This window comes from Mya arenaria, chromosome 13, assembly GCF_026914265.1.
Source record: "Mya arenaria isolate MELC-2E11 chromosome 13, ASM2691426v1".
In the NCBI taxonomy this organism is placed as follows: Eukaryota; Metazoa; Mollusca; class Bivalvia; order Myida; family Myidae; genus Mya; species Mya arenaria.
The window spans coordinates 24,192,169-24,218,067 of record NC_069134.1 but is presented as its reverse complement, the minus strand read 5'-3'; the positions used below and the strand labels follow the sequence as shown (position 1 = coordinate 24,218,067).

At 35.0% G+C, this 25,899-nt stretch overlaps 2 protein-coding genes and 1 long non-coding RNA gene across 3 annotated transcripts; 2 read left to right on the top strand and 1 right to left on the bottom strand.

The window, feature by feature from the left end:
• Nucleotides 1-4,963: 4,963 nt before the first annotated feature.
• LOC128214830 (uncharacterized) lies at nt 4,964-6,646 on the top strand. Its single transcript, XR_008257981.1, has 2 exons — nt 4,964-5,035; nt 6,548-6,646. It is a non-coding gene; the product is annotated as an uncharacterized LOC128214830 (long non-coding RNA).
• A 4,408-nt stretch (nt 6,647-11,054) lies between these two features.
• On the top strand, nt 11,055-14,126 carry LOC128214829 (NADH dehydrogenase [ubiquinone] 1 alpha subcomplex subunit 7-like). Its single transcript, XM_052921504.1, has 4 exons — nt 11,055-11,160; nt 11,368-11,414; nt 13,140-13,283; nt 13,872-14,126. The coding sequence occupies exons 1-4, from the start codon at nt 11,107-11,109 to the stop codon at nt 13,933-13,935; spliced, it is 309 nt and encodes a 102-aa protein (XP_052777464.1). The 5' UTR covers nt 11,055-11,106; the 3' UTR covers nt 13,936-14,126.
• Nucleotides 14,127-18,161: 4,035 nt separating this feature from the next.
• LOC128214416 (uncharacterized) lies at nt 18,162-20,650 on the bottom strand. Its single transcript, XM_052920878.1, has 2 exons — nt 20,147-20,650; nt 18,162-19,614 (listed from the first exon to the last, which is right to left on the bottom strand). Exons 1-2 carry the CDS (start codon nt 20,580-20,582, stop codon nt 19,196-19,198), a joined length of 855 nt encoding a protein of 284 aa, XP_052776838.1. The 5' UTR covers nt 20,583-20,650; the 3' UTR covers nt 18,162-19,195.
• Nucleotides 20,651-25,899: the final 5,249 nt, after the last annotated feature.

Sequence of the window (25,899 nt, the reverse complement as noted above, 5' to 3'; positions counted from 1 at the left end):
TTGAACATGATGGCAGTTCATGGGTCATGCTGACTGAACATGATGGCAGTTCATTTGTCATGCTGACTAAACATGATGGCAGTTCATGTGTCACTCTGACTCAACATGATGGCAGTTCATGTGTCACGCTGACTGAACATGATGGCAGTTCATGTGTCATATCGACTAAACATGATGGCAGTTCATGTGTCACGCTGACTGAACAGGATGGCAGTTCATGTGCCACGCTGACTGAACATGATGGCAGTTCGTGTGTCATATCGACTGACATGATGGCAGTTCATGTATCACGCTGACTGAACATGGTGGTAGTGTATGTGTCAAGTCGACTGAACATGATGGCAGTTCATGTGTCATATCGACTGAACATGATGGCAGTTCATGTATCACGCTGATTGATCACGATGACAATTCATGTGTCATATCGACTGAACATGATGGCAGTTCATGTGTCATATCGACTGAACAGGATGGCAGTTCATGTGTCATATCGACTGAACAGGATGGCAGTTCATGTGTCATGCTAACTGAAAAGGATGGCAGTTCATGTGTCATGTTGCTTTCGTTCTTGCAATGATACTTATAATTTTGTTTCGTAGAATACAGTAGATTGATGTTAAAATATATCTTTTTGATTTACTATTTAATTTTGAGACGAAATAAGACTCCATACGTTATCTGATTTTGTCTAAGCCTAAATGGCAAGGATTACGAGTATGATATGGTCTATCAGAAATCACCAATGTAGTTGTTCGAACACTTTTTATTCAATCCAGGCGGACTATTGTCAGATAATAATTTATGTCCTTTAATACGAATCAGTTATATATCTTGATATATTTCGATTTGGAACCCATTAGTACAAACTATTGCGTTGAATAATTATTTCTTTTCATAGGCAAGTTAAATAAACCAAAGTCAGTCGAATCAAAGGAACAATCGTAGTCCTATATTTCAACCTCATTGCAAAGAAACAAAATTATTCCATTCTAATCTACAACGATCCTTTAATTATTGCCGGACAACGAGAGCAAAGCGCTTCTTAGGTGTTATAATGTTTGTTTCCAATAACCCGACCAAACCTATTTGTTTCCTCCTTTCCTTACACTTTGTTTTGCCGTAGTTTTTAGAAACTATGTTAAAGTTGACCATTTTTTTATTGTTTCTATCTTAGTGGAAGCAAAATACTTTTTTGGCCTTATGTATAATTTGTTTCACGAGGGAAGTTTGTGTGACTGGTTTAGCCATATTGTCACTTATCACTATGAATAAGTAGTTTGCGTACATACATGAACATTGTTGTAATTTGTCCGCATGCTAATTATTGCACAATAACAGCTGTGCCGTATTGTATCGTGCTGACATGAAAATAATGCATAAACGGAATTATACAATACAAAGTATATTTTGGTACAACTAGATTATATAAGCCCCCACCCCCCTTCTCTTATAATGTTCAGATGAATGGTACTGGATAGCACTCTCTGACTTGGAAAATGAAGGCACTTGGGTTTGGATGGGAGACGGAAAGTTAACACCAGCTGTGTATACAGCATGGGACGATGGGGAGCCGAACAATTCAGACGGCAATGAGAATTGTGGGATTCTCAGAAAAACGTCTCATTGGAATGACGACGTGTGCCATAAACCTGGATTGTTCATATGTGAAAAGCAGGATGAGTATGGCCTTTAATGTTTTCCCCCCTTAAAGCACATGTGATAACCGATAGAAATAATGATAAAGGGAACTGATTACATTATTTTCCTGTCAATTTTTGGGGAAATAATTTGTTGTTTTGGGTTTCAAAAGTCAAATGCTTAATTATTGACGGACCATATTTTCACGATATCGTTATTTCATAAAAACGTATACATTCTCTTACTACATAAGTGTATTCAAACAGTTGGTAATCTATTAATTGTTATGAAATTCGTTGATTATTAGATTTCAGCGAAAATAAACTCAGCTATTTTGCAGGTCAGTACGTAGACAGTTCGTTTTTTAGAATTAAAAGTTGAATTAAATAATTCGATTTCATTCTTTTTATTGTTTCATTCAAAATGTGTTGATTTTTTCAGAATGGAAATCATCGGTTGATTCGTCAGTTCGAAAACGAGTTGTTTTACTGCAATCTAAGAGACTTGATCCGAAATTATTTATAAATACGAATAAAATATCAAGAATTTAATCATATTTCTTTAAAGTTACTGATTTTTTATAAATACTGTATATGTTTGTTTAATAGAATGCTTGTCAGCGTTTCAGAATAAATCTTCATAATGTAATATAAGAGATGTTGCGATATAGAATATACATATAACAATTGCTGTTTGATTTCACAGTTTTTCGAGAAATGGATGTCCAAGAAACAGCCCGTAGCAGCCAAAACACAAGGGAGTGCCTTGTCCGGGCTGTAACTTGGCCATGCTTTGAAGATATTAAAATAACTTGCCATAAATGTACACGATGAGACGCCGTAGTGTCGTCTGCAGGACCGACGTCTGTATGGCCAAAGTCAAGGACACACTCGAGGGTCATTGGTAAAAATGCGAGGGACTAATTACCCTCGAGTATGACATTGACGTTTGACCTACATACATGTGTACATGGTCGTAGCTGGTTTATATTCAGGGTCAAGGAGCGTTCACAATTGGGTCGATCTTGTCTTGTGATTAACTGATATCCTGTACCGTAATTACGTCCACAGATTGTTATCCGCTTCTCAAAAAAATCAGCATTAATCCAATCTTGCGCGCAGTTTAAACTTGCTCAACATTTGTATAACTAATCAATATTCTGTTGGTGTTCGTCATCGGTTTTGTTTGTGATGGTCATGTCATCCAGTATCCAGCTGGTTCGGGTATGCCCTTCAATATCCGGCAAAAAGTACCTTGCCATATTGCCGTGGCATGTGAAATACCCATAACAAGACGGCTTTACGTATACATCCCAAAATGTGAATGTATTGTCAAATAGCCTTTTGACTTTACTTCAAGTTGTAATTAATGACATGCTGACCGTTAATCGAATTTTGAAAATCAATGTCTATTTGCAAGGGATGCAAAAATGTCTTCCACCTTTGGTAGTTGGAAGTTTTAAACATTTAGTTGAGGGTTTACAGTAACTTTGTAATCACCACATATCCAAACCATCATCCTTGACTTTTTATGAACAATGAGCGTGGCCCAGTGACTGTGGTCTAACTTCTCGATCCAAACAAAGAGAGGGAGAAAAGGTCGTTTGTATCTTGCAGAATTGAAGAATTTAACTGAGCATTGCAAAGAAGGAGGCCAACTCTTAGATTAATTGCGTAACATAATTTAATTGCGGGTTACGTTATGAGCAAACTCCAAAGATATTGCTGTACTCTGCTGACTTAACACTCGATAAAGCGCTTAAAATTGTCGTGTCAGTAGAAACTGCAACGAAGGATGGACAAGAGTTACATTTGATATTTACATTTATTAATAAGCGTTCAAAAACTGACTTGTCTGTGAGAGCTCTGTTAAGACAGGAAAGGTCTAATAGTACAGGTCAAATCTTTTGATTTAGGTCAATCTCCACATCTTTCTTGAAAGTGTATTGTGATTGTCTTTTGACCTTTGTTTTAGGCTTGTTATTGTGGTACATTTCTTCCAGTTATCATTACCTCTGTTGTAAAAGTACATATTCTTGGCTTGTCCTGTTTTTTAACGATTTTATTTAATTGTATGTATTGTGTTTGTAAGGTGGTGACCGACTTTTAGGTTTATGTGTTTTTGTGTTTGATCGGTGCATACTCCTCTAACATGTATTCGATGGTGTTTGAAGAAATCATTTTTACAAGGGGACAAAGTAAAAATAAAAAAATTCACGAACGGGCTTTCGGCGGTTTCGGGCATTACTACGGATACATAGGGAGATCATCATATCCCTGAATATAATAACTACGTTTGACAGCTGAAGAAAACTAATAGTTTGTTTTGATATATTTTTGAAGTGTTTGTAGCGTTGAAGGTAAAATATTGTTCATTTTAGAAATAGTTGGACAGTAATTGGCGTACAATTTAAAATGCAGTTGGGTAAACAAAGAGATTATTATAATAATTTATAAATATCAAATTAATTAAGATGCCGCTAAAAGTGTATTATCAGAAAAATTATCTGTTTACCTTTTAACTATAGAACAGTGAGTAGTATAAACGTAAAATTTACCAAAACAAATGGAATGTCCCAGATATAAATAATTGGTATGTTTATCAAGAATTGCTAGGAACCGCCTTGGAAAGGTCAGTAACATGTAAATTTACTGGGGGTTTAAACCAGTTTATGTGCACAAACCTCACTCTTATCCCATTAACTCTTAATAAAGATAAAACGCAAAAGGTAAATCTTATCAAAGTATGCATTAACTTGAGGAAACTTATCAATAAAACAAATAATAATAAAAAAAAACGAACAGATAAACCCTAAGTACTTCAATGATTAGAGATCCCAACTCTATCTGCAGACGGAGGGAAACAATTCAGAGCACCTAATGCAAATACTTTTCAATGATACGATGCAGTCATCGTTAGAAACCAAAAACATCACACACGTTGTCAGTTACTATGAAATAAGTAGTTTGTTTAAACATGAACATGGTTGTAATTCGTCCGCACGCTAATTATTGCACAAGAAGTGCTGTGCCTTATGGTTACCGTGCTAACATGAGAATAATGCATAAACAGAATTAAAGAATACAAAGTATATTTAAGGAATGGAAGTTAAGGTGTAAATATTTTGGTATAACTAGATTATATAAGCCCCCTTCCCCCTTCTCTTATAATGTTCAGATGAATGGTACTGGATAGCACTCTCTGACATGGAAAATGAAGGCACTTGGGTTTGGATGGGAGACGGAAAGTTAACACCAGCGGTTTATACAGCATGGGACGATGGGGAGCCGAACAATTCACACGACAATGAAAATTGTGGGGTTCTCAGAGATTCACATCATTGGAATGACTACATGTGCCATCAGCCTGGATTTTTTATATGTGAAAAGCAGGATGAGTATGTCTTTAATGTTTTATTTTTATAACACAAGTGATTCCCATAGAAATAATGATTAAGTAAAGTGATTACATAAGTTTTATGGTCAATACTTTGTGTGTTTACTCATTGGCCCTCTGTTAACCCGTTGTTTATTCTCTGATTGTGTCACTGATTTCAACACCAATGTATTAGTTGCGTAGTTTAATTGTGTGTTTTTTTAATATCATGTCTTTTAACTACACGCTTAAGTGCTGTAAAAAGTAAAAATGTGTAAAAAACCCAGCTAAAATTGGGTCTTTTCTTACAAAATTCACCAAAATATTCCTAAAAGTTCGACAAAATAAGGTGACGTTAATATATTAACAACTTAACCCTTTTTAAATACATCGTGCGTTCAGTATGTATCCCAAGCAATCTTCTCCTTCAACATGTACATTATTTTAAGTTTATAAAACGTCGTCAAAATATTGCTCAGCTTTGTGCTAGAGATAAATTCTAAGATATGTTCAAGTACTTTGAAGGCTAAAATATATTAACTTCCTCTTTTTGCAATAGAATTTATAGACGATAAAGGAGTTTTTTATATAATCAAATCCATAATTTCTACAATGACTCTAAGCTTGATAGTTCGCTTAATGGTTCACCAGATTTGTGTCTAGGCACAAGGGTTTTTGATTTTGTTTTACAGCCTTTGCATGTCTTGATAGAATTGTGTTTAAAACGTTCGTTTACCTGGAATTTCTGAGTATATTGCTTATAATTATTTGTTGTTTTTGGGTTTCAAACATTTGTTTGGATCATGAAGTCACATGTTTAATGTGACACTCTTATTTAAAATCAATACATACACATGTATAACAAACATAAATTTTGAGAGATAAACTTTCAACTTCTTAACAAATAATCACTTATGGAAAAAAATACTGACTGATAGCAAAGATATAACCGTGTATTAAATAGCTGAAAACACAAAAATATTAAATGATTGGTGAATGCTAAAAGATTTACTGTGATCTACTATTGTCTCATAAGGTAGAAATACCGTGTTTTCTGCAACTTTCTTTCAAATTAAACACATTATCTTTCATAAGAACTATCGCATTCGACATTTAATAATCCTTTTTGGTGAATTAAGATAATTCTATTAAATATGGTAAATCATTTTAGGAGTAATAGTGCATCTTTAAATATTGGCGGACCATATTTTCTCGATATAAGGATTTAATAAAATTGGGCCACTTTCTCTTCAAACATAAGTGTTTTGAAGCAGTTGGTAATTTATCAGTTGTGTAATAAAAAGTTCTAAAATCAATCATCTTAATAACGTCCATGTGAAAATGTTTGTGTGTCGTGTCTTTGTTATGGTAGGCTGTGTTACGAAATTCTTTGATTATAAGATAACAATGTGAAAGAACTAAGCTATTTTGCAAGTCAGTTCATAGACCGTTTGTTTTCTAGAATTTAAAGTTGATTTGATTTTTTCGATTTTATTCTTTTCAATATTTCATTCTAAATGTTGTTGTTTTTCAGAATGGAAATCATCGGTTGATTCGTCTAATCGAAAACGAATTGCTTTGCTGCAGACTTGATCCGAAATTATTTGTGAATGCTATTAAAATATCAATCAAAGAGGAATCTCTTTTCTGAGATGGCAAGGGAGTGCTTGTTAATTTAGGTGATTGACTTTATAGATTTGTTTTCGATGCGATCATACGGCAACACAATGATCGTTACTGACACAACATTTGCACAGCGTTCATGGAACGTGTGTTTTCCATGCTTAAACACGTATCTGAGACTTGTTCTACTGTCTAATATTCTTAGACGGACATAAACATAATTTTAGCTGTCAAAACAATTAATTATGTTGATTTTTCCGAAGGATAAAAACAGTTAATTACACAAATGATTAATATGAAGAAGCTTTAAATTAAAAATATTTGTAGGTGATGCGTTTTCATATATATTCAGTATTAATTATCTTGAACCTGTTCTCTAAGAGACACTACTGGCGTTTGCATTTGTGGTCACGTGACCTTTTTTGCATATCACCGGTGTGAACATTGTGGCAGATAATGAGGAGAGAGCATGATGTATATCAGACCCATCAAAGTGGGGGCATGCAAATAATAATGCGGTGGTATGGAACCTACGTCCCTTCTTACCTCTCTTAGTTCAGTATTCGATTTCTTTTGGTTTCTTTGAATGATATTTATCACCGAAGTGAGACATAGTGTAAGGTTCAGAGCGTCCTTCTCTATTCGGTCGAGATCCTTTGTTTTGTGCATATACCACGTGTCTCTTTTTATGTATAATTTTAATAGTTTAAGCCTTAATTTGTGTGTGCTCCAACTTTGTTTATTTTGAATTTGAAGATGTTATGTTGAATTAAATGTTGTTAAAGCCTATACAGAACATGGATAACATTCCATGTCAACGCATATAAAATCCCAGTTTCAATGTATTGAACATTAGCAAAACAGAGTCCTCACACACTATTTTGTAATTATCAAAACCTTATTTTAATGCTGAACACTTACTTATAGTTTTTCACTTTGTCTTTAATATCTGACATACGAAGACGACGCATGCGTAATATAACAAACTCATGCATCAATAATTATAGTTACGTAGCTGTGCCTGTAGCGACTGCATTGTAAACAGCATGACGATACATAATTTGTACATTCCCCACCCACAAGGTATTCTTCTCTTGAAAACGAGATAATATGTTTTATTTTGTGCTTTTGGGTGCATGGCTGTCTTTGTGAGATATATCTATCATATAACAGAACACAACTTAACACAACAAGAAGGGCATAGACACATGTGTCCATATAGTACAACCTCATACACTCGAGTAAGATTATAAGCAGTCCGGTTGTCCGTTTAGCGCACTCGCCTCTCACCTAGGCGTCCCGGGTTCGATTCCAGGCCGGGGCCCGCATGTGAGTTTGTCGAAAGCCTTTAAAACTTAGTTGTTGTTTTTCTTCTTCTATTTCTAATGATCATTACTAATGCGGTAAGATTTTTGAATTTATATATAATTATTATTATAATCATAATGCTCACGGTTATATGCATAAGGGAAAGTGAAACGCTTTATGTAGTTTTACTTAGCTAGAAAAGCCATCTTTTAAGATTTTAATAAGCGTTTGTTTGCACGAGACATACTTTTTTTATGAAAATGCCTTTACAGATGATATTCTTTTAACAAACTACAATTTGTGTAATATATTTGCGAAGTAAATCGAGTGGCGCTTAATTAAAGAATGACAGTGTCTGTTTCAGTGATGTCATTTGTTTGCCGCGTTTGTGGGAATGCGTTGAAAACGACATGGGGGCTAAAATTGCATGAGCTGATAGAAACAGTTTTACACCACGGAGAGCATGACGCGCCATATGTAAGTGTATTCTATTAACATTTTTTGTTTATATTATTCTTTTATTATTCTATAAATAAGCAATTATCTACCAGTCACAAGCTTAGGCGTTTTTTATTAACCATTATTATCATTTACCAAAATATTGCAATTACAAGTATTTTTAATTCAAATACAAATATATATACTTTTAATGGCATATATATATTTATACAGGTGCACCACACATGGATCCGATAAGTAGTTTCTGTGCCCGAAATGCATGCAGGAGTTCACCACACATACGGACCTGAACAGGCATTGGCGAGGAGAAGATGGCACGACACGATATACGTGAGACATGTGTGGGATTTCAATGTAGTGAATATAATGCGCGTACAGATTTGTAATAATTCGTGGTTGTTATGGATATGCGCGCAGTGATTCAGATTATGTTTATGTTATGATTACATATTTAAATCGTTCTTTAAATAGTTCTTAAAAGAGGACAGTGTTGTTTCTTAAATGGAGCGCGAAAACTTTTCTATGGTTCCATTCGAAGCGAGCAATAATTAATTTTGATTTTTAAAATTGCCACGAGACAAGGTTTCCATGATGCTACGGACGACAGTCGTCAACAAATGAATTCCATACGGGTACTTGTTTTATCTTTGCCCGTGCCAAATTTTAGGTCTACTTATCTGAGGTTGAAGAAAGTAGAATCTCAGGCAGATCATAACAAAAGTATTGTTTATTAATTAATCGTTATGTGATTTGATTACTTATCTGTGATTTTATCTGATTATCTGTGATCGCTTTTATTAAATTTATTGTCAATCATTTCATTCAATGTATAAAACTAATCTAAGATATACAGTTATAGAATAAATGAAGAACATTTCCATCATGATGTCTTTATTTCTGTAAAGTAGCACTTATACATACAGTTGACAGAATATTTTCAGTGATATAAACATTGGTCCGGGTAGAGCAATACATTGCCATTGTATCATCACAATGGTTATCATTATCACAATATCTGTCATTAACAATTATCATGACAGTATTATCTTCACAACATGAAGAATGGTTAAATAAAAGGTTCATTGAACATGTTTAAATTATGTTCAAATTAAACGTTTATCCCCATGCGATCTGTTACAAGCATCTTAGAATCGTTGCGTCTGGCCCGCTCCCAGCGCACACCAATGGTTCCCTTCTGTAATGCATTTCTGTTCATCAAAACAGTCCCATACGGTACTGTACTCCGACTCTTTGTATCGAACGTGCGGTTCCTGGAATGTGACATTACAACAGCTGTTCTAAATGTTCGAGATAAACATTTAACAAGCATTGTTAAGTTGCATAGTTATTGGACCGTCTCTGGCCGGATGTGAGTTTGTTCGTGAACTCATATTTCCCGAAACTCCAGCACACTATCGTGCCAAAGTTTGTTACGTATCATAAATTTATAAAACTTTCATCATAATGGATATTTAATAATAAAGCTGATTAATATCTTCAATATTTTGAACACATTTTCAGTTTTTAAAGGCTAACGAAATATACGTTAGCTCCTTATTAAAAGATGCCTACGTGCGTTTGCCACTTTAGGTAGACTACGTACGTTTGCCTTATGAAAACGCCAACGTGCGTTTGCCGAATTTGAAATACTTCAGAAAATGCATTCTTGTACAATTTGCATCGCACAAAATATTCATAAAACAAATAAAAACCATTATTGAACAATTGAAAGTCAAACAATTGAAAAAAGTGGCTTTTTATCTAAATATCTGTGGTCACGTGACTTTTTTTGCTCATCACCGGTGGTTCAGTTGCCATGAGGAAAATGGTGCGGATCAGCCTTGTGTATCCGACGATGACCAGTTGCAAGCGTTAAATAAGTAATATTGTAGATTTAAGCTCGACTATTTGAAGAATAAGGAGGCTTAACTACTCGACCCGGCGTCGGCGTATTGTTAAAGTTTTAGGGCAAGTTATCATGTTTACTTTTTGATTTTACTTTTTATTGCTTTAACAGGCACATACTACATCATTATTGCTTTGACAGGCACATACAACATCATTATTGTATTCATTTCAAGGCAAAGCGGTGCAGTCGAGCGCGCTGTCCTACGACAGCTCTTGTTGTGAGTCATAGTCTGGAAAAATCATAGTGAAAAATCCACAATAAAGGTTGGTGGCCAATCTCCTTCACTAGCTATATAGCTAGGAGGGCTTTGACTTTTGATGTATATATGAGCTGTGGTTATATAACCAGGTGTAAATGTTTCCGTCAATTTCAGAGTCTTTATTTCTAAAAAGAGGCTGTTAATGGGGAACTATGTTTGATATGAAGGTATGTCAGTTACTTCCTCAACTCCGTAAATATCGTATAAAGCATCCGTCTATTCTTCCTACTAACGAATTGCAAAATATGTTTTAAAAATCAAAAACAAAAACTAATAGTTTATAAAGATTTATTATTGAATTATCACATTATTATGTTTTTGTTTTAAAATGTGTGACTCTTTTAGACTGTCTGTTGTCTGGTACCCAGCGTACTCTGCACAACAAGAGCACTGAAATGGTTAGGGCAGGTAACCCAGGCTAGACAGTCTAGAGCTTGATAACTGGTACTATGTAACCTGAAATATTTCAGAACTGTTGCCTGTTTCATATCTTAGTTATTCAGACGCTCATAAAAAGAATAGTATCTAAAACAAAATGGCTGGAGAATACACTCCAATTATTCGATATGTATTTAATCTTCTTGGACGGGTACTTTATGGTTTATTTACCATCATAACTTTCATTATTACCCCCTCCCTTTGCCATACCATTATCACTTCTTTGTAATTTTGTTTTTAAATGCAGCGAAATACGGATTATCAATAATGTCGCAAATAATTAATTTTGTTTGCCCTTGAAAATCACTAGTTCGACCAAGTTAATCTAATGCCAAATTGTATTGGCTTTTAATTTCAGAGGAACGTAAAAGATGCTCTAAGAATGCCTGGTGATTTATCTGCAAGGTGAGTTTTGTTCACTTGTTTTGGAAATTTATGTGCCACTAGGTTGGGTATAAAAGACTGACCCGACCAATTCGGGACCAATGGAAGTCTCCGGCCTGATCTGGAGAAGAAATTTGGGTATAAAAAACTGGCAGATCATCATCTGGATGGTGTATAAAGATATGAAAATATGTTTTGTTTCGTGAAGTGCATTAATTTAAGGAATGAATTGCGGGGTTGATGTCATTATCTGGGTATGAACGTAATTGGGCTGGTCAAAGTTGATGACATCAACCGCGCAATTTATTACTTATATTTACACCAATGGTGCATTATTTCATCGAAGAATTGTAAAAACAATACTTCATTTCATTCAGTAATCCTTTCTTACCTATTCCGTAAATAGAACAACCCGACTGTAACCGGAAACGTTGTATTAAACAATGTCCCGCTAACGCAGGAAAAGGTCAACCACTTGCAATCACTTTTAAACGTAAAATTGAAACACTTATGGCAACGATACATTTAACATATCATTAATTAACACTTTCTAAAATGTTTATTTATATTTTACGTCACAACTATTAAACCCTTCAAATTGAAAGAAAGATCGTGATCATTGCAAGTGTATTAAATGAACAGATTTGATTGAATTATAAGTTTAATTCATTTTTAACACTCACATTAGTGATTAACAGCGGGTGCAGGTTTACAAATATCTAGGTTTCCTTTTCGTGCAGTGATAAGCCAACTTGATTCTCACTAAGTCAACTTGGTTTGAATTCCTGTCTGGCGGCATGTGTGCTTGGCCTGTGATCACCAAGCTGGACAAGTGGGTTTTCTCAAGACTCTCATGTTTCTTCCAACAATCTGGCACAACTTCATGTCAACAAGAGTGACTCCAAGTATAAGTTTATATAACTTTCACAACATAAACATTATAAAATAAATAAAGTTAAAAGTAAATATCTACAGTTAACCATTGAATTCAGTTCAATAAAAACAATATTTTTGAATGACGTTTAACAAGTTATACATTGTTGGAAAGAATAATAGGCCATTTGATTTCTTGTGATAAAAAATGTCTTTGTTAAAACTGTAGTTGGAGCACTTTTTAAGCAATAAAATATTGGAGATAAAATGGATGCTGATGTACATTTGTAAAGGAAAATAAAGTGCATTTCAATTGAATATTTCAATATCAAGATTTAAAGGTAGGAACTTATTAAAAAGTTCACTTTAATTTTATTAAACTGAATACACATTTTAAATAACCAACACGCAGCCATTTAATTTAGATTGTTTTTAACTCACCGTTAATCTTTTTGTTTATGATTTTGACAGTCTAATTTTATATCAATAGGAAGAAAAATGTTCTTTAACCTTTCAAATGGTTAAACATCGTTTTGAACTGATGAAGTTTTTTAATTTTAGTTACGGTATTTATCTAATTTAAGCCAATTGATGTTTGTAAGTGCTTTTATTAAGCATTGAAATTTGATTGAACCTTGAAAATTGTTATCAGAATACAAACATGCAAAGTAAGGCCCATAACTCTGCCTTTAATAACTGTTGAGTAATGTCCTTTTTTTAAAAACAAAGTCTTAACTGACATGTGTGTTGATGTTTGCTCGGCATCATTGTTGATGTTTTAAAAAAGCAGGCATCCCAGGGTCACTATCTGACATTGTGACCCATTCTCAATGTGGGAACTGGAAGAATATGCTAACTTCTCTTTTATTTCAGAACACAACCTCCCCCAGTGCTGCCAGAAGGGCCATCGCATAAACTGGCGGCCAACTATTATTGCACGAGAGATGGGAGAAGAATGGCAGCTCCTCCAACAACTGTATATTCTGGCTCACAAAAACTCATAACTTCTGGTTCACAGTAAGTATAAAAATATTTGTTCTTTTATTGACCCATTAAAATGTACAGTCATGTAGTATGAATCGACATCAAGGTTTTTAAAGTTAAGGAATAATCCTGAAATCAGGATTGAGAGCTTTCACCATTAGACTACATTACTGTAGGAAGAACCATAAAATGACTTAATTTCTTGAGGTGTCTTAGCCCCTTTACCCTGCTTTGGACATGAATCCCTCATACTCAAACAGACCCCCTGCTATTTTTGAGGATTGAAATTATCAGCTGTAAAAACCTCGGCTTTGTATTTATAAAATGTATTTGAAATAGAATTGTCATTGAATTTTTATGGATTTTTTCACATACTCAAATCCTATATATAAATACATATATTTACAGGAACTTTGTATGAGTTTTTTTTTTTAATTTGTGACATTCTTAGCTTTTCCCCATTAAATATACATGTATATGGATGAAAATTAGTAATGTACATTCATGATTGTTGTATTAACATTGTTTAATAAGAAGTACTTTAAAAGTTTCAGTTGCAAGAACTGGCATTTGTTAGTTGTGTTTGAAATTTTGGTTTCAAATTTCCTTTTTTTCTTTCAGAGTTACACAGAAGACCCCTGTTGCTGCACCTAAAATGCCTGGGAATGTTGAAATGTTTGAATAATTTCTAAAGGACAGGAAGCTTGTTTTAGACTATTAAATTAAGTGTTTTCTTTTGCTTAATCAGACATTTAGAGATAATGGGTAGTTGCCAATTGCAAAGACTTACAATTTCTGTCGGATATACTTACCATTCTTCTTTGCATGAAAATTAGTGTAATTTATGTTTGTTTTACAAATAAATATTGAAACCTCTATTTAGTTTAAGTAATTAACTGTATTATTCCACATATGTTTAGTTTATACATTGTTTTAAAGCTAACCTCATAAAGTTAAAATCTAATTGATACCACATTCTTAATTTGCCATCTTACACTATAAGTAGCCAAATTTTCTATGCAAAAAATTTGGCCTATAGGTTTGCAAAACCTAGGCATTCAGTTGTCGTTAACAAATTTCCGTTTTTGTTGTCGTAAATGCAACCGTTTTTAACTAATCTTAATGAAACTTGGTCAGAATATTTGTCAGCATGATCTTTAGACCAGTTTGAATATGGGTTATCTCTGGTCAAAAACCAGATCACTAGAGGTCAAATACCGGTATTAAGCATTTTGTGTTAAAGTTTTGTATTCCTTTCTAGTATTCACCACTGTTCATCCAATCTTCAAGAAGCTTAAGAAGAATATATCTCAGCATGATATTCAGGACCAGTGTAAATATGGATCAATTCTGATGAAAAATAGTTAAAATCAAGAAGAAAATTGCATTTATCAATTCAATAGTGTTTATCCAATATTCATGAAACTGTAAGAATATCTGTCAAGTTGATCTTGATGACCCCTGAATGTGGGTCATCTCTGGTCAAAAGTGTGTCACTGGGTCAAATGTTAAGACCATAATTTTATGTTAATTTTCTTATTCCTACCATAAATTCAACAGTATTTACCGGATCATCACGAATATTTATCAGCGTGATATTTAGGACCAGTGTGAATTTAGATCATATCGGGTCAAAAACTAGGTTGGGCCAGAGTGAATATAGGTCTGCAGCATTTACTCTTTCGTTATTAACATACATGTACATCCTGCTGCAAATTCTCATTTGTAAAGAATAAAACAAGAATGCAAATGAATAAAACAAATAGCCTGCATTGTCCATTCCATCCAAACACACGCATTTAACTTATATAGATAAAAATAGTTTTATCCACGACGTTTTATAAAATGTGTAGATAGATTAAAATGTAGCTGGTCTATCATGTATTAAAGCTGCACTTTCACAGATACACCATTTTTACAACTTTTTTTACATTTTTTTTGTCTGAAAGAGCAAATTTTTGCATAAATATCTGCAAACCAATGATATAAGATTGCGGACAAAAAATCAGATCGTAGATTTTTATATTTCCGTTCGAAAATAAATGTTTTATTGCTTAAACCGTAACTAACGGTTTAAGAAAAATCCACAAATGATCATCGTAATGGAAGGCATAATCGCCGTTGATTAATATAGAGCGTATTGCTGCTGTGGAGGAAACTGTAAAAGAATATACATGTAGGTGAATTGGTTAGAGTTATTTCCAGAGGTCAGTTATTAAAGGCTTAACCCATAGCTATTGTTCTTGACCAACTTACATAACTTCTTGAAAGATCTGGTGACAAGTCTGACTGGCAGATTTTGAAACAATCGAACATAGACTACACGTGTATTTTTATATATTCTCAAACCTTTCCGACATCGTTTATGTTCCACGGAATGAGTTGTATACAGAATATTTTTTTGAAAATTTTCACTTCTGAATTTTTAAATCGACTTTTCGAAGAATAAGGAGGCTTTACTAAAAACCTGCCCCGGGGTCGGCGTTAGCGTCGGCGTCCGGTTCAAGATTTAGGGCAAGTTGGGCTTTTCACTTTTAACTCCAATACACTTCATTTAATTCACTCAATGCTTCACACAGTTGTTCAGGATCATCACACAATGAGGTTACTTTATTTCATATTATCCGAAATACAAATAATGGCCCCTGATTGACTAAGGGACTTAGGATAACGTTTTTGGGCACATTGTGTCCGGTTAAATGATGGGTTAGTTGGGATTTTTACTTATAACATCTATACCATTCATTCAATTGACCTAATACTTCATACAATCATCGACGACCATATTCCAATTAAGTCATATAACACCATTTCATCCTAAATACTAATTGTGGCCCCTGATTGACTTTGGAACTTGGGTTAAAGTTTTAGGGCCTATCGTGTCTGGTGGAAGTTTAAAGGCAAGTTGGGATTTTTACTAAGCAGTTCTATACCCTTCATTTAATACTTTACACAGTTATTTATTGTCATCCAACAATTAAGTAACATGACACCATATCAACTTTAATTTGCAAAATTTGGCCCTTGACTAACTTTTTATTGCTTTTGACAGGTATATAGTTATATTTTTAGCCAAAGTGAAACATGTTTATTAGAATGATATACGCCGTTGTTGGGGCGGGCCGGAATGAGGGTGGCGTCAAACTCACCTATGGTATAGAATATTTTTAGTCACATTTGACAAATGGTGACCAAACTTGGTAAATAGCAGAGTTTATGGAGACCTTTAGTGGGTTTGCGTTTGGGGCTTCTAGGGTCAATGGAACTGTTACTAAAATAGAAAAGTGGTTGGTACTGAATAACTTCAGTTTGGGTTGACATAGTGCAAACAGTGGTATATATGAAGAGTTTATAGAGACCTTCAATGGAATTGTGTTTGGGGCTCCGACAGACATGGTCAAGGACAAGTTCGGTGTCACTAAATTAAAAAAAATGTTGTTATTAACTTATTTAGTAACTTAAGTTAGGGTTGACATATTGTGACTGAACTTGGTAAATAGGAAGAGCTTATGGAGACCTTTCATTGGATTGCGTTTGGAACCCCAAGGGTTAAGGCCACTGTTACTAAAAAGATAAGCATTTGGTACTGAATAACTTTTAAGTTAGGGTTGACATATTGTGACCAAGTTGGTATGTTGGAAGTGTTTATGGGGGGTTTCAATTGGTTTATATTTGTTGCCCCTAGGGTCAAGGTCAAGGTCACTGTTAGTAAAAATGAAAAAAAAGTTTAAATTGAATCCCACGTTAAGAACATGAAGCCTTCTTTCAATCATTGAAAACCTGGTTCCGTCGCATTGCGGCGTTTCTTGTTTACTTTTAATTTTCTTTTTTTGCTTTTGACAGGCACATATTACACGATCATTGTATTCCTGTCTAAGGCAATGTGGCGTATAGTCGACAGCTCTTTTGTTTCATAGAATTTGATTTTCACAAGTATTCAATAAACGTTTAATGCTGCGTCTAACTCTATATAACCTTAAATTGAGAATTGGTTCAAAGCTGCCTCTTTCTTGTTCAGATTATAAATGAAAGGTTAACGTAAAATTGTTTTTCATTTTCTTCGCTTCGACGAACAAGTACCATATTAAGTTTTAAAGAGCGTATATAAAGTGACGATCATATGTTCAGTTTAAAATCTTCTGTGTGCATGCAATTAAGAACTTTAGTGATAACCAGTAGACGTTGAAGCTCCGAGAGGAGATCGTAACCTGGACCCGCTGATACGCTAACAACTTGACTATTCATCTCAATCATTCAGCTCAGATAAAATGAACGGTTATGACCCGGATCAGATTATCGAGGCTACATTGCCATCTGAGATGTGTTGGTGGTGTGAGCTCATTAATACTTGCACTCGGGTCTCGCCCATTCGACGAGTGCTACGAAAAGATTGTTAGTCATTTTATGTTTTTTTAGAGCATAGTGCACAGACAGAATGTAATCCTGGTAAGAGCTACCCTGTGTCTTTTACGTGCGCCAGTGTATATCAATTTCATTTCAACTAGGATGTGTAACATTGAGACGATTATTATACAGCATACAAGCTCATGTCCTATTGGTCCAAATTTCAAGGTCACACTCGGACAGTCATCCATACAGACACAAAGTATGAGCTGGATTTGTTGTGCTTTTAAAGGGGTGTCTGAGCTATATAGCAATAACGTTCATTTGTAAAGGTAAAACTTAAAACAAATCCTGCTCGTCATCTTTTCAGCAATGGTGTTTTTTTTTTGGAGTTTTTAACCATAATCGTTAAATAGCCAAGACATAAATGAGATAGCAATAATTGTTTGGGCATGATTGATGCCACTTACGGGCGGCTGTGCACTATAAAAAATAACATATTTTTCTTGCCAAAATCCTACATTTCAAATCCTTTCAATACCAACTACTGACAGAATCACATCAAACTTAACTTTAGTGACACTCTTATTCAAAATCAATACATACACATGTATAACAAACATACATTTTGACTGATCAACTTTTAAAACTTACTAAATCATGCAATTATGGAAATTTAAATACTGAGAACAAGATTGTAATCGTGTATTTAAAAGCAGAAAACGCAAAAATATTAAATGATTGGTGAATGCTTAAAGATTTACTGTGATCTACTGTAGTCTCCTAAGGTAGAAATACCGTGTTTTATGCACATTTCTTTCAAATTAAACTCGGTATCCTTCATAAGAACAATTGTTTTCGATATTTATTCTTCCTTTAAGGAATATTAAAACAATATAATTAATTGTGGTTAATCTTATTTGGGAGATAGGGTACATCTTTAAGAGAGTTGCAATAGACTAGAACAGTTAAAATGTATAGTGCAAACTACTGGCGACACATACAAATCAATGTCTTGACTTAACATGTGTTTCCTTTTACACAAAAAAGCCATGACCTAGATGTTGCACATCTTATTTCTGTTTCAGCTGAAAAAGATGTTGCAATTGGGTAAAAGCAAAAATAATAACAATTATATTCATGCGCGTTATCCTAAAGGAAGTGCGGTAGGTATAGGCCAACTATTAAATGCTACTATCTTCGCGGGAAACGATTTAAATAACACACGAGGTTATGGTTGTAAACCACTTATTTACACAGTGTGTTATGACACTATCACATGTTTTTCATTAAAAAACTAAACCAGAGGTTTTACAAAAGGGTCATTAACAACGAGTCAATAATTGAAAGCAACTGCCTTCATTCATATAAAAAACTGGCATGATTGTAAAAAAAAACATTCCTTGCGTCAATGTCAACGTGTATCGCCACTACATTGAATTTTCACTATTTTTGTTAAAATGCGCAAAGATCGCCAAAGCGACACTTTAAACACACGAAACCCCATTACGACTTTGCGAGGTCCAGCGTGCACATCAGGTTAATACAACCTTTCGTTTCTGAAATCAAACTTGATTTCGCCCTGAATACAGAGCTTCTCTCTAATCGATTTGAATCAGAAGACCACTAAAAGACGACTGCGGGTCAAACGTGGATGCTGAAGAACACGACATAAGCCCCACTGTGTCGCCTGTGACCAATTTTATAAACGCACTATTACTGACCCCATAGCTTCCAATGTCCGCACCTCCGCTTGAGGTTGGGTCTTCCGGGTCAATCTTCGCGATAATTCCGGTGCTCGCGCTATTTTTGCCTAGTGTACATTGGCATAGGTCGACTCTAGTTGAACTTCTGAGTTTCACAAGATGGAAGATGAAATGGTACAACCCAGACTTTGGACAGGTGAACAAACCAGTTGCTGTGTCAAAACCATTGCCTATGTTTGTTACGACCGTCGTGAACGTTAGTGTACTTGATACGGGACCATCCGCCGGACCGTGGGCAGTAAATGCAACAACATCTGAAAATGATTTAGTTCACATTAAGCCTTGATATGAATGATATCTGCTATGAAACGATTGAACAACATTTGAAATAAGTACGCATATTCTGACATTACTGTACAAAAATATCGATGGCAATGCTAGCCAGTAGATACAACATTTTCCACATAATGCCATATGAAGGTATTTAGAAGGAAGTGTGCGTCAGGTTTTCGGTAAGGGAGGACAAAATGAAACATATACAAATTAAATCATCCTTTCACCCAGCGTATGTATAGCATGTTCCTATATCAAGGAATAACCCATTACGGTACTCTCGGACTCTTCATAATTGATGTATGGAGAGATGTTTAGACATCTGCGGTTTACAGAAAAGCTGCCGAGTTTACAAAAAACACCCAGCTTTTAACGAAAATATTACAGAAATCTAATATTTCAATACTTCTATAAGTCGATACCCAATATCGATAATGTTTTTTCCGAAATAATGATTAACTGCCATTTTTTTTATGAAAAAGGTATACAACACAATAATGTTATATAATTTACCTTTCGTTGCTGATTTTTTAATCTCCTCTGTGGCATCTGAAGCTTGCTGTAGGATGACTCTGGCGTCTTCTTGAAGTTTTTGAACAACTGATCGGATATTGTCATTCTTTTCCTTGGAGGCATTTATTTCTGACTTGAACTCATCTACGATCTGACGCGTTGTGTTTTCAAACGTGTGAAATGCTGTCTGAAACTCATCCGCGTATTTTATGAGCACGTTATCTAACGTAGAATTCAATATTTGCTCTTTCTTTGCGAAGTCCTGAACTATACTTGTTACGCGCTCATCAAATTTGGCCACAGTGTCTTCAATCCTCAAAAACTTCAACAACATTTTTTCATCGTAGTCAAACCGTGACAAACAGACGGGTTCATCACAGTAAACAAGACATATCATTGCCAGAAAGATGAACGAGATCATCAATTTAGTTTCCATTCTTTTGTGTCGTTATTAACTCAGTCAAACCAAAGAGTGTTATTGAAGCAAAGTGTAATGTGCGCTTGTTTTAGAATGACTGTTCCTTCCTCATACTACGTTTCTAGCTACGTGCAGAAAATTAAATTAATCATCACCATGGGCATGTTTTAGATTACGCTATAATGTTTCGATGAGAATATCAAACTGTATCCGGGCTGTTTGTGATAAAAGCTTGTTGTTGCTGGCTCGGTGCCGCATACTTTAGTGTGTTTTTTTTATAAATAAAAGGTTTCGCATAATGATATATGTCGGTGAAATATTTGCATATAAAATCATAAGCCTCGTGACATTTTAAAAGAAAACAATTTGATATTCGTGACTAAGGCTCGTCGTCGCTATTTTAAAAGTAATGCGGCGTATATGTGACATTAACTCAGACTAAATAGATCACAGTTTGACAGTATTTGCAGACCAAAACAAGTGGTATATTAAAAATATAAACTGTTGTTTAGCTGTTACTAAAAGTAAAAATCGAAAGGTTTAAAAAAGTGACCAGAAATCAGTGCACTCCTTAATTGTGGCTAATTTGGAACACCTCGGTCATTTTCTTGATGGTCACAGTTACAATGTTAGAATCATGACATTCAACTTGTATACTTAAACAAACAGCATACATTCAACAACGTTAGAAACAAATACGTTTTTATAAGAAAAATAATTTTGTTTTAACTTCTGTGTATTTATTTACAAACGATCATATCTGGTACGGATACAAGCAATGCGGTTAAAATGCAAACAAAATATAGATTGAGTATAAATAGATCCAACATATTTGGCCTGTTTTTAAAATCACAAATCTTTCAGCTTAAAAAGATTTAAGGATGGATATTAAGTATCCAATGGTTTGAGATGGATTAACCATATGCGTTGATTCACTGTCATGGAAAAATAAAACAATTTGGTATATTCAATTAACATTTTTACACAGTGGTAAGTGCTAACATTGTTTGGAAAGTAGCGTGGCGGATAATTAGATGGTAGCTTGTATGTAAGGATTGACCCAATCATCGTAGCAACCATGTCTAAGTCACACAACTGTTTCAGATAATGTAAGCAAAATCTGTTAGAACTTTATAATACATGATAAATTGAATACCTCCTCTAAGCAATACTTTCCAAATACTTTTTCTAGCAAGCAACAGTGAAAAATAATATGTTTATCAACTACACAAAGCTAAACCATGATGTAATTTCCATGTAAATAATGTTGCTTACAACTTTGCTGTTTAAAATTATACTAGTATAATATTTAATTCATATTCTTGAACCAGCTAAACATTAAGCAGTGCTATGTGAACTAGTGGAACCATGCGCGTGTGGACTGGCCCTACAACTTAGAAAACTACTTGAAGTTATCATTGTAATAAGTGTTCTAATTTAGCTTACTTTTTAGTCTGCATGAATAAACGGCTTTTGTTATTGGGTTATGATTGTTCGCTATTTATATCAGAAAATAGGTCATTGAGCTAATGTTTTATTTTTTTATCATATACCCGACATTACATAAACATTATTGTATCTTATATGTTGTATTTTGTATTTTTCAGGAATGGGGTCATTGTATAGGTTGAAAACAATATTAATATTCAACAGAGATCAATTGTCCGTAGAAGAAATTCCAAGGGTCTCTGAAGAGAATCCTTCAACGCAAAGTCAGAGCTCGAACATACAACTTATAAGCGGGTGGTAAAACAATATATGTGTAATAAAGGTAACTGTCATGAAAAAGGAACCACTATAAGTCATGACTGATCCAAGGAGACCAGGGAATGATGGGTGATAAAGGAACCACTATAAGTCATGACTGATCCGAGGAGACCAGGGAGTGATGGGTGAAAAAGGAACCACTATAAGTCATGACTGATCCAAGAAGACCAGGGAGTGATGGGTGGTAAAGGGGACATTGTTATCAACTCAGCAGTACAACAAACTAATGCAGTGCTACTCACTGACTCTAAAAGTAAATCAGACAGTCACCAAACTTCACAGAAATGCCTATGTATGAAACGTTTAATGTTTTTTTTTATAATTATCTGACTAGTATCAGTACAGTTATGGCCTACTAATGGACTTAACAACCGAGGGTATTTCCAGCTCGTTGTATACAATACTGTTAAGACCAAACAGCCTTGTACATTTCAACATGAATAACGCAACGCCATTGGTCCAGGACTCAGTTCACACGACGATCCATTGTTATCCATTGTGGGTCACTATTGATATAGTTCCTAAATGGTGTTATTCTCCGAATTCGATAAATAAATGAAACATTTCCCACATAGTGATCAATGTAAGCAGGTTATGTGATATATACGTTACAGAAATTTTCACACAAAGTTCAATTACATCACAACCATTGACTTTCCCAACACATTCGGAACTCCTCGGCCATATCAATCGAAAACAACCTCGGATGTATGCCGGTTCATCTGTTGAAGTAGTTCGTATTTTTTTTTTAAATGATATCATTACTGAAATGTAGTGTTTTAGAGTTGTATTTATTAATCTAAGTTTAAATTGATTGCCAGTGAAGTATATTATTGCAAACATAATTAAGATTCCCAAGAGTTAAGTCATAAAGTTTAACTGCTAAATAAAATTACTACGCGATCTACTTGCAGCGGACTTAAACGTACCGCTTTTGAGTATGTAAACCGTCCAAATACATCCGAGGTTGTTTTCGATAAAAATGGCAGAGGAGCTCCGAATGTTTCCCAACAGTGCAACAGCAACAACAGCAAAGGCAACGGGCTGGTGTTGAAAATGATAAAAATGGTGATGTCACTCGTACTAGGTCTGAGGAAGACAAATCGATAAACATGTATATATAGGAAATATGACAAGTAAACTAATGAAAACAGTGCCTCTACTGCAGTTATTGTGTAAACATTCATATTTCGTTATTTTCATATAATCTGTTTTATTTGTTTTGTGTGAAATAGAAAAACTGTAGAAATTCTGCCATGGATTTATAATAACATTAAACACACGTGTTCTTTCAACATTTAATCTAATGTTTCAAGTGAAAAACAGCTCCAATTTACCCCCCCCCCCCATATGTTGATAAACTTAACGGACTAAAAAATAGAGTGTCAGCCATAATCATTCAGACCTACAACCTATGGAGAAAATTTGACCAATTAACGGGACATTTATCTACCAGGAAACACCCAGAAACGATTCCTCTCCAGGCAAACCTAATATTTTATCGCATGTTATCACCGTGAGTCAATGCTATAGTATTTTATACATAAATTGTTTCTCTTTAGTATACTGCAGAACTTTAATTTGCTTTCTAAAGTGAAATTGTATTAAAATTGATTATTTCAATTTGATTCATGAAATTAGAGATGGTGTATTATATGTATACACTACTCAAACACTATGAGATAAATTGCATTACTTCCCTTTAATAATAAACCTATTGCATGTAGTGTTTATTATGTACTGATGTTTTACATCTTGATAACACTTGTTAATCGAACTTAAAAGTCACACACGGAGTCAAGTTTCTCAGAAGGTTCGTGAAATTCTGGCTGTCCATATACAGTCGAACCCCGTTGGCTCGAACTACCAGGGACCAGCGCAAATACCTCGCGCCTCGGAAATTTCGAGCCAAGCGGGAATGTTTACCTTTGTTTGAAGACATTGATCAGTCCTTAACATTTAGTTCGAGCGTCGATGAATTCGAGCCAAACGATTTCGAGCCAACGGGTTTCGACTGTACTCAATGTTGTGAAGAATACGGTAACCTGACCGATCAAACCGTTCCCTAATTCTAGCAGTCCATAACGAGGTTCCTGGCTTTGAAGTAACGGTCGGAACAAGTCCTATATCGTCACTGGTTAAGTGAAATCACTGGTGCCAAGCTGGTGGTTAGGTCGTGGAATTTTCAATGACACAGTTAGCTTGGGTTCAAAACACAGTTTAAATGCGTTGCTCCTCTCTCTGCCGATTGTGAGACGGAGGACCTCGAACGCCAAAATCACCCAAAACTGCAAATTTTAACTCGAACAGCTTCATCTGGGCGGCACGTCTTGTATCCTCGGTTTGGTCTTGGTGTCCCTGTCATGAGGTCGCAATCGTTCTAGAGGTCCTGTTACACTGTGTAGTAGTCGGCCACGCTAGTCAGTCTTCAAGCGCGGACGAGTTGGGCAGGCTGAGCGACAAATAAGAACCCGTGTGTATGTACCAGGTCTTGCTTGATGCGTTCAAACAGTCTTCTTCGTCCCAGAGCTAAAGAAACAGCACTAAAATAATTGTATTGTCACTGCCATCACCCTTTGCTTGCCGTTCTTCTCTTTAGCTTAATTTATCTGACAGCATCACACCAGCATCATTCGCGTATATTGTTACTCAATTTTGGTAGCGTAATCACCCTACACATGTACATGTATACATCCAAAAGCGTAAAATAAACTAACAAATGTGTTTCCAAGTAACGTGTTAAGCCTTATGCAAAAAAGAAAAATGACAAAAAAATAAAAATAATAGAGGTTGAAAAGTTTTTCGGCTTTAGGGTTTGAAAAGTCTTCAATATGGCTATTAAAATGTTCAATTAGGGGTTTAAAAGTGTTTGATATAGGGGTTGGAAAGTCCAAACAGGTAGGGGTTGAAAGTTTTTGAAAAAGGGGTTAAAAATTCTAACGGGGTTGAAAAGTCTTCGTTTTTAAAAGGCCGGTTGAAAAGCAGCCTGCACGTAGGAAGGAAATTGACATTGGGGCCGCGAAAGGGGTGGGCTCGGGAGGGGTGTTCCCTCCTTTCGAGATTTTTTCAATTTTAAGCATTGAAAGACTCGATTTCCAGTGAGTTCAGGTATTATTTTCATGTTTTTATCTAAACCTTTATCGGTTAAAATAGTTGATAGATATAAAACTATTATCGTTTAGTAACATTTATTCACTATTACATTTATAGACACTGACATATGGGCAAGATCATGACCTCCAGAAACTGACATGTCTTTGTCAGAGCCCTGCTTAGGTTGTCATTGTGCTTTAACAGTTCATACCCAAGTGTCACACCATAGAGAAAGTCAAATGAGGCTATCTGACTCTTAGCACTTAAAGTCTTGGTGTTGAAAGGTCCTGCTCCCACTGGAGCTAGTCAGGCTTTCTTGCTCTTCCAAATGGTATTACCCATAATGAGAAACACTTTGACTAACGTTGATATTAATTGCTTCGTCCCGCTGGGTTATAATGCAGACTCGCGTCTCGTGTCACACGAGACTCGTCTTATTGAAACCATAATATATTGACGCTCGTTAATCAAAACT

Bases quoted from the DNA above. Each gene is read 5' to 3' on its own strand.
- LOC128214829 (XM_052921504.1), top strand. From the start codon at position 11,107: ATGGCTGGAGAATACACTCCAATTATTCGATATGTATTTAATCTTCTT. The intron at 11,415-13,139 runs GTGAGTTTTGTT...CTTTTATTTCAG, and splicing joins CCTGGTGATTTATCTGCAAG to AACACAACCTCCCCCAGTGC. The intron at 13,284-13,871 runs GTAAGTATAAAA...TTTTTCTTTCAG, and splicing joins CTCATAACTTCTGGTTCACA to AGTTACACAGAAGACCCCTG.
- LOC128214416 (XM_052920878.1), bottom strand. From the start codon at position 20,582: ATGGAAACTAAATTGATGATCTCGTTCATCTTTCTGGCAATGATATGT. The intron at 19,615-20,146 runs GTAAATTATATA...AATCATTTTCAG, and splicing joins TAAAAAATCAGCAACGAAAG to ATGTTGTTGCATTTACTGCC.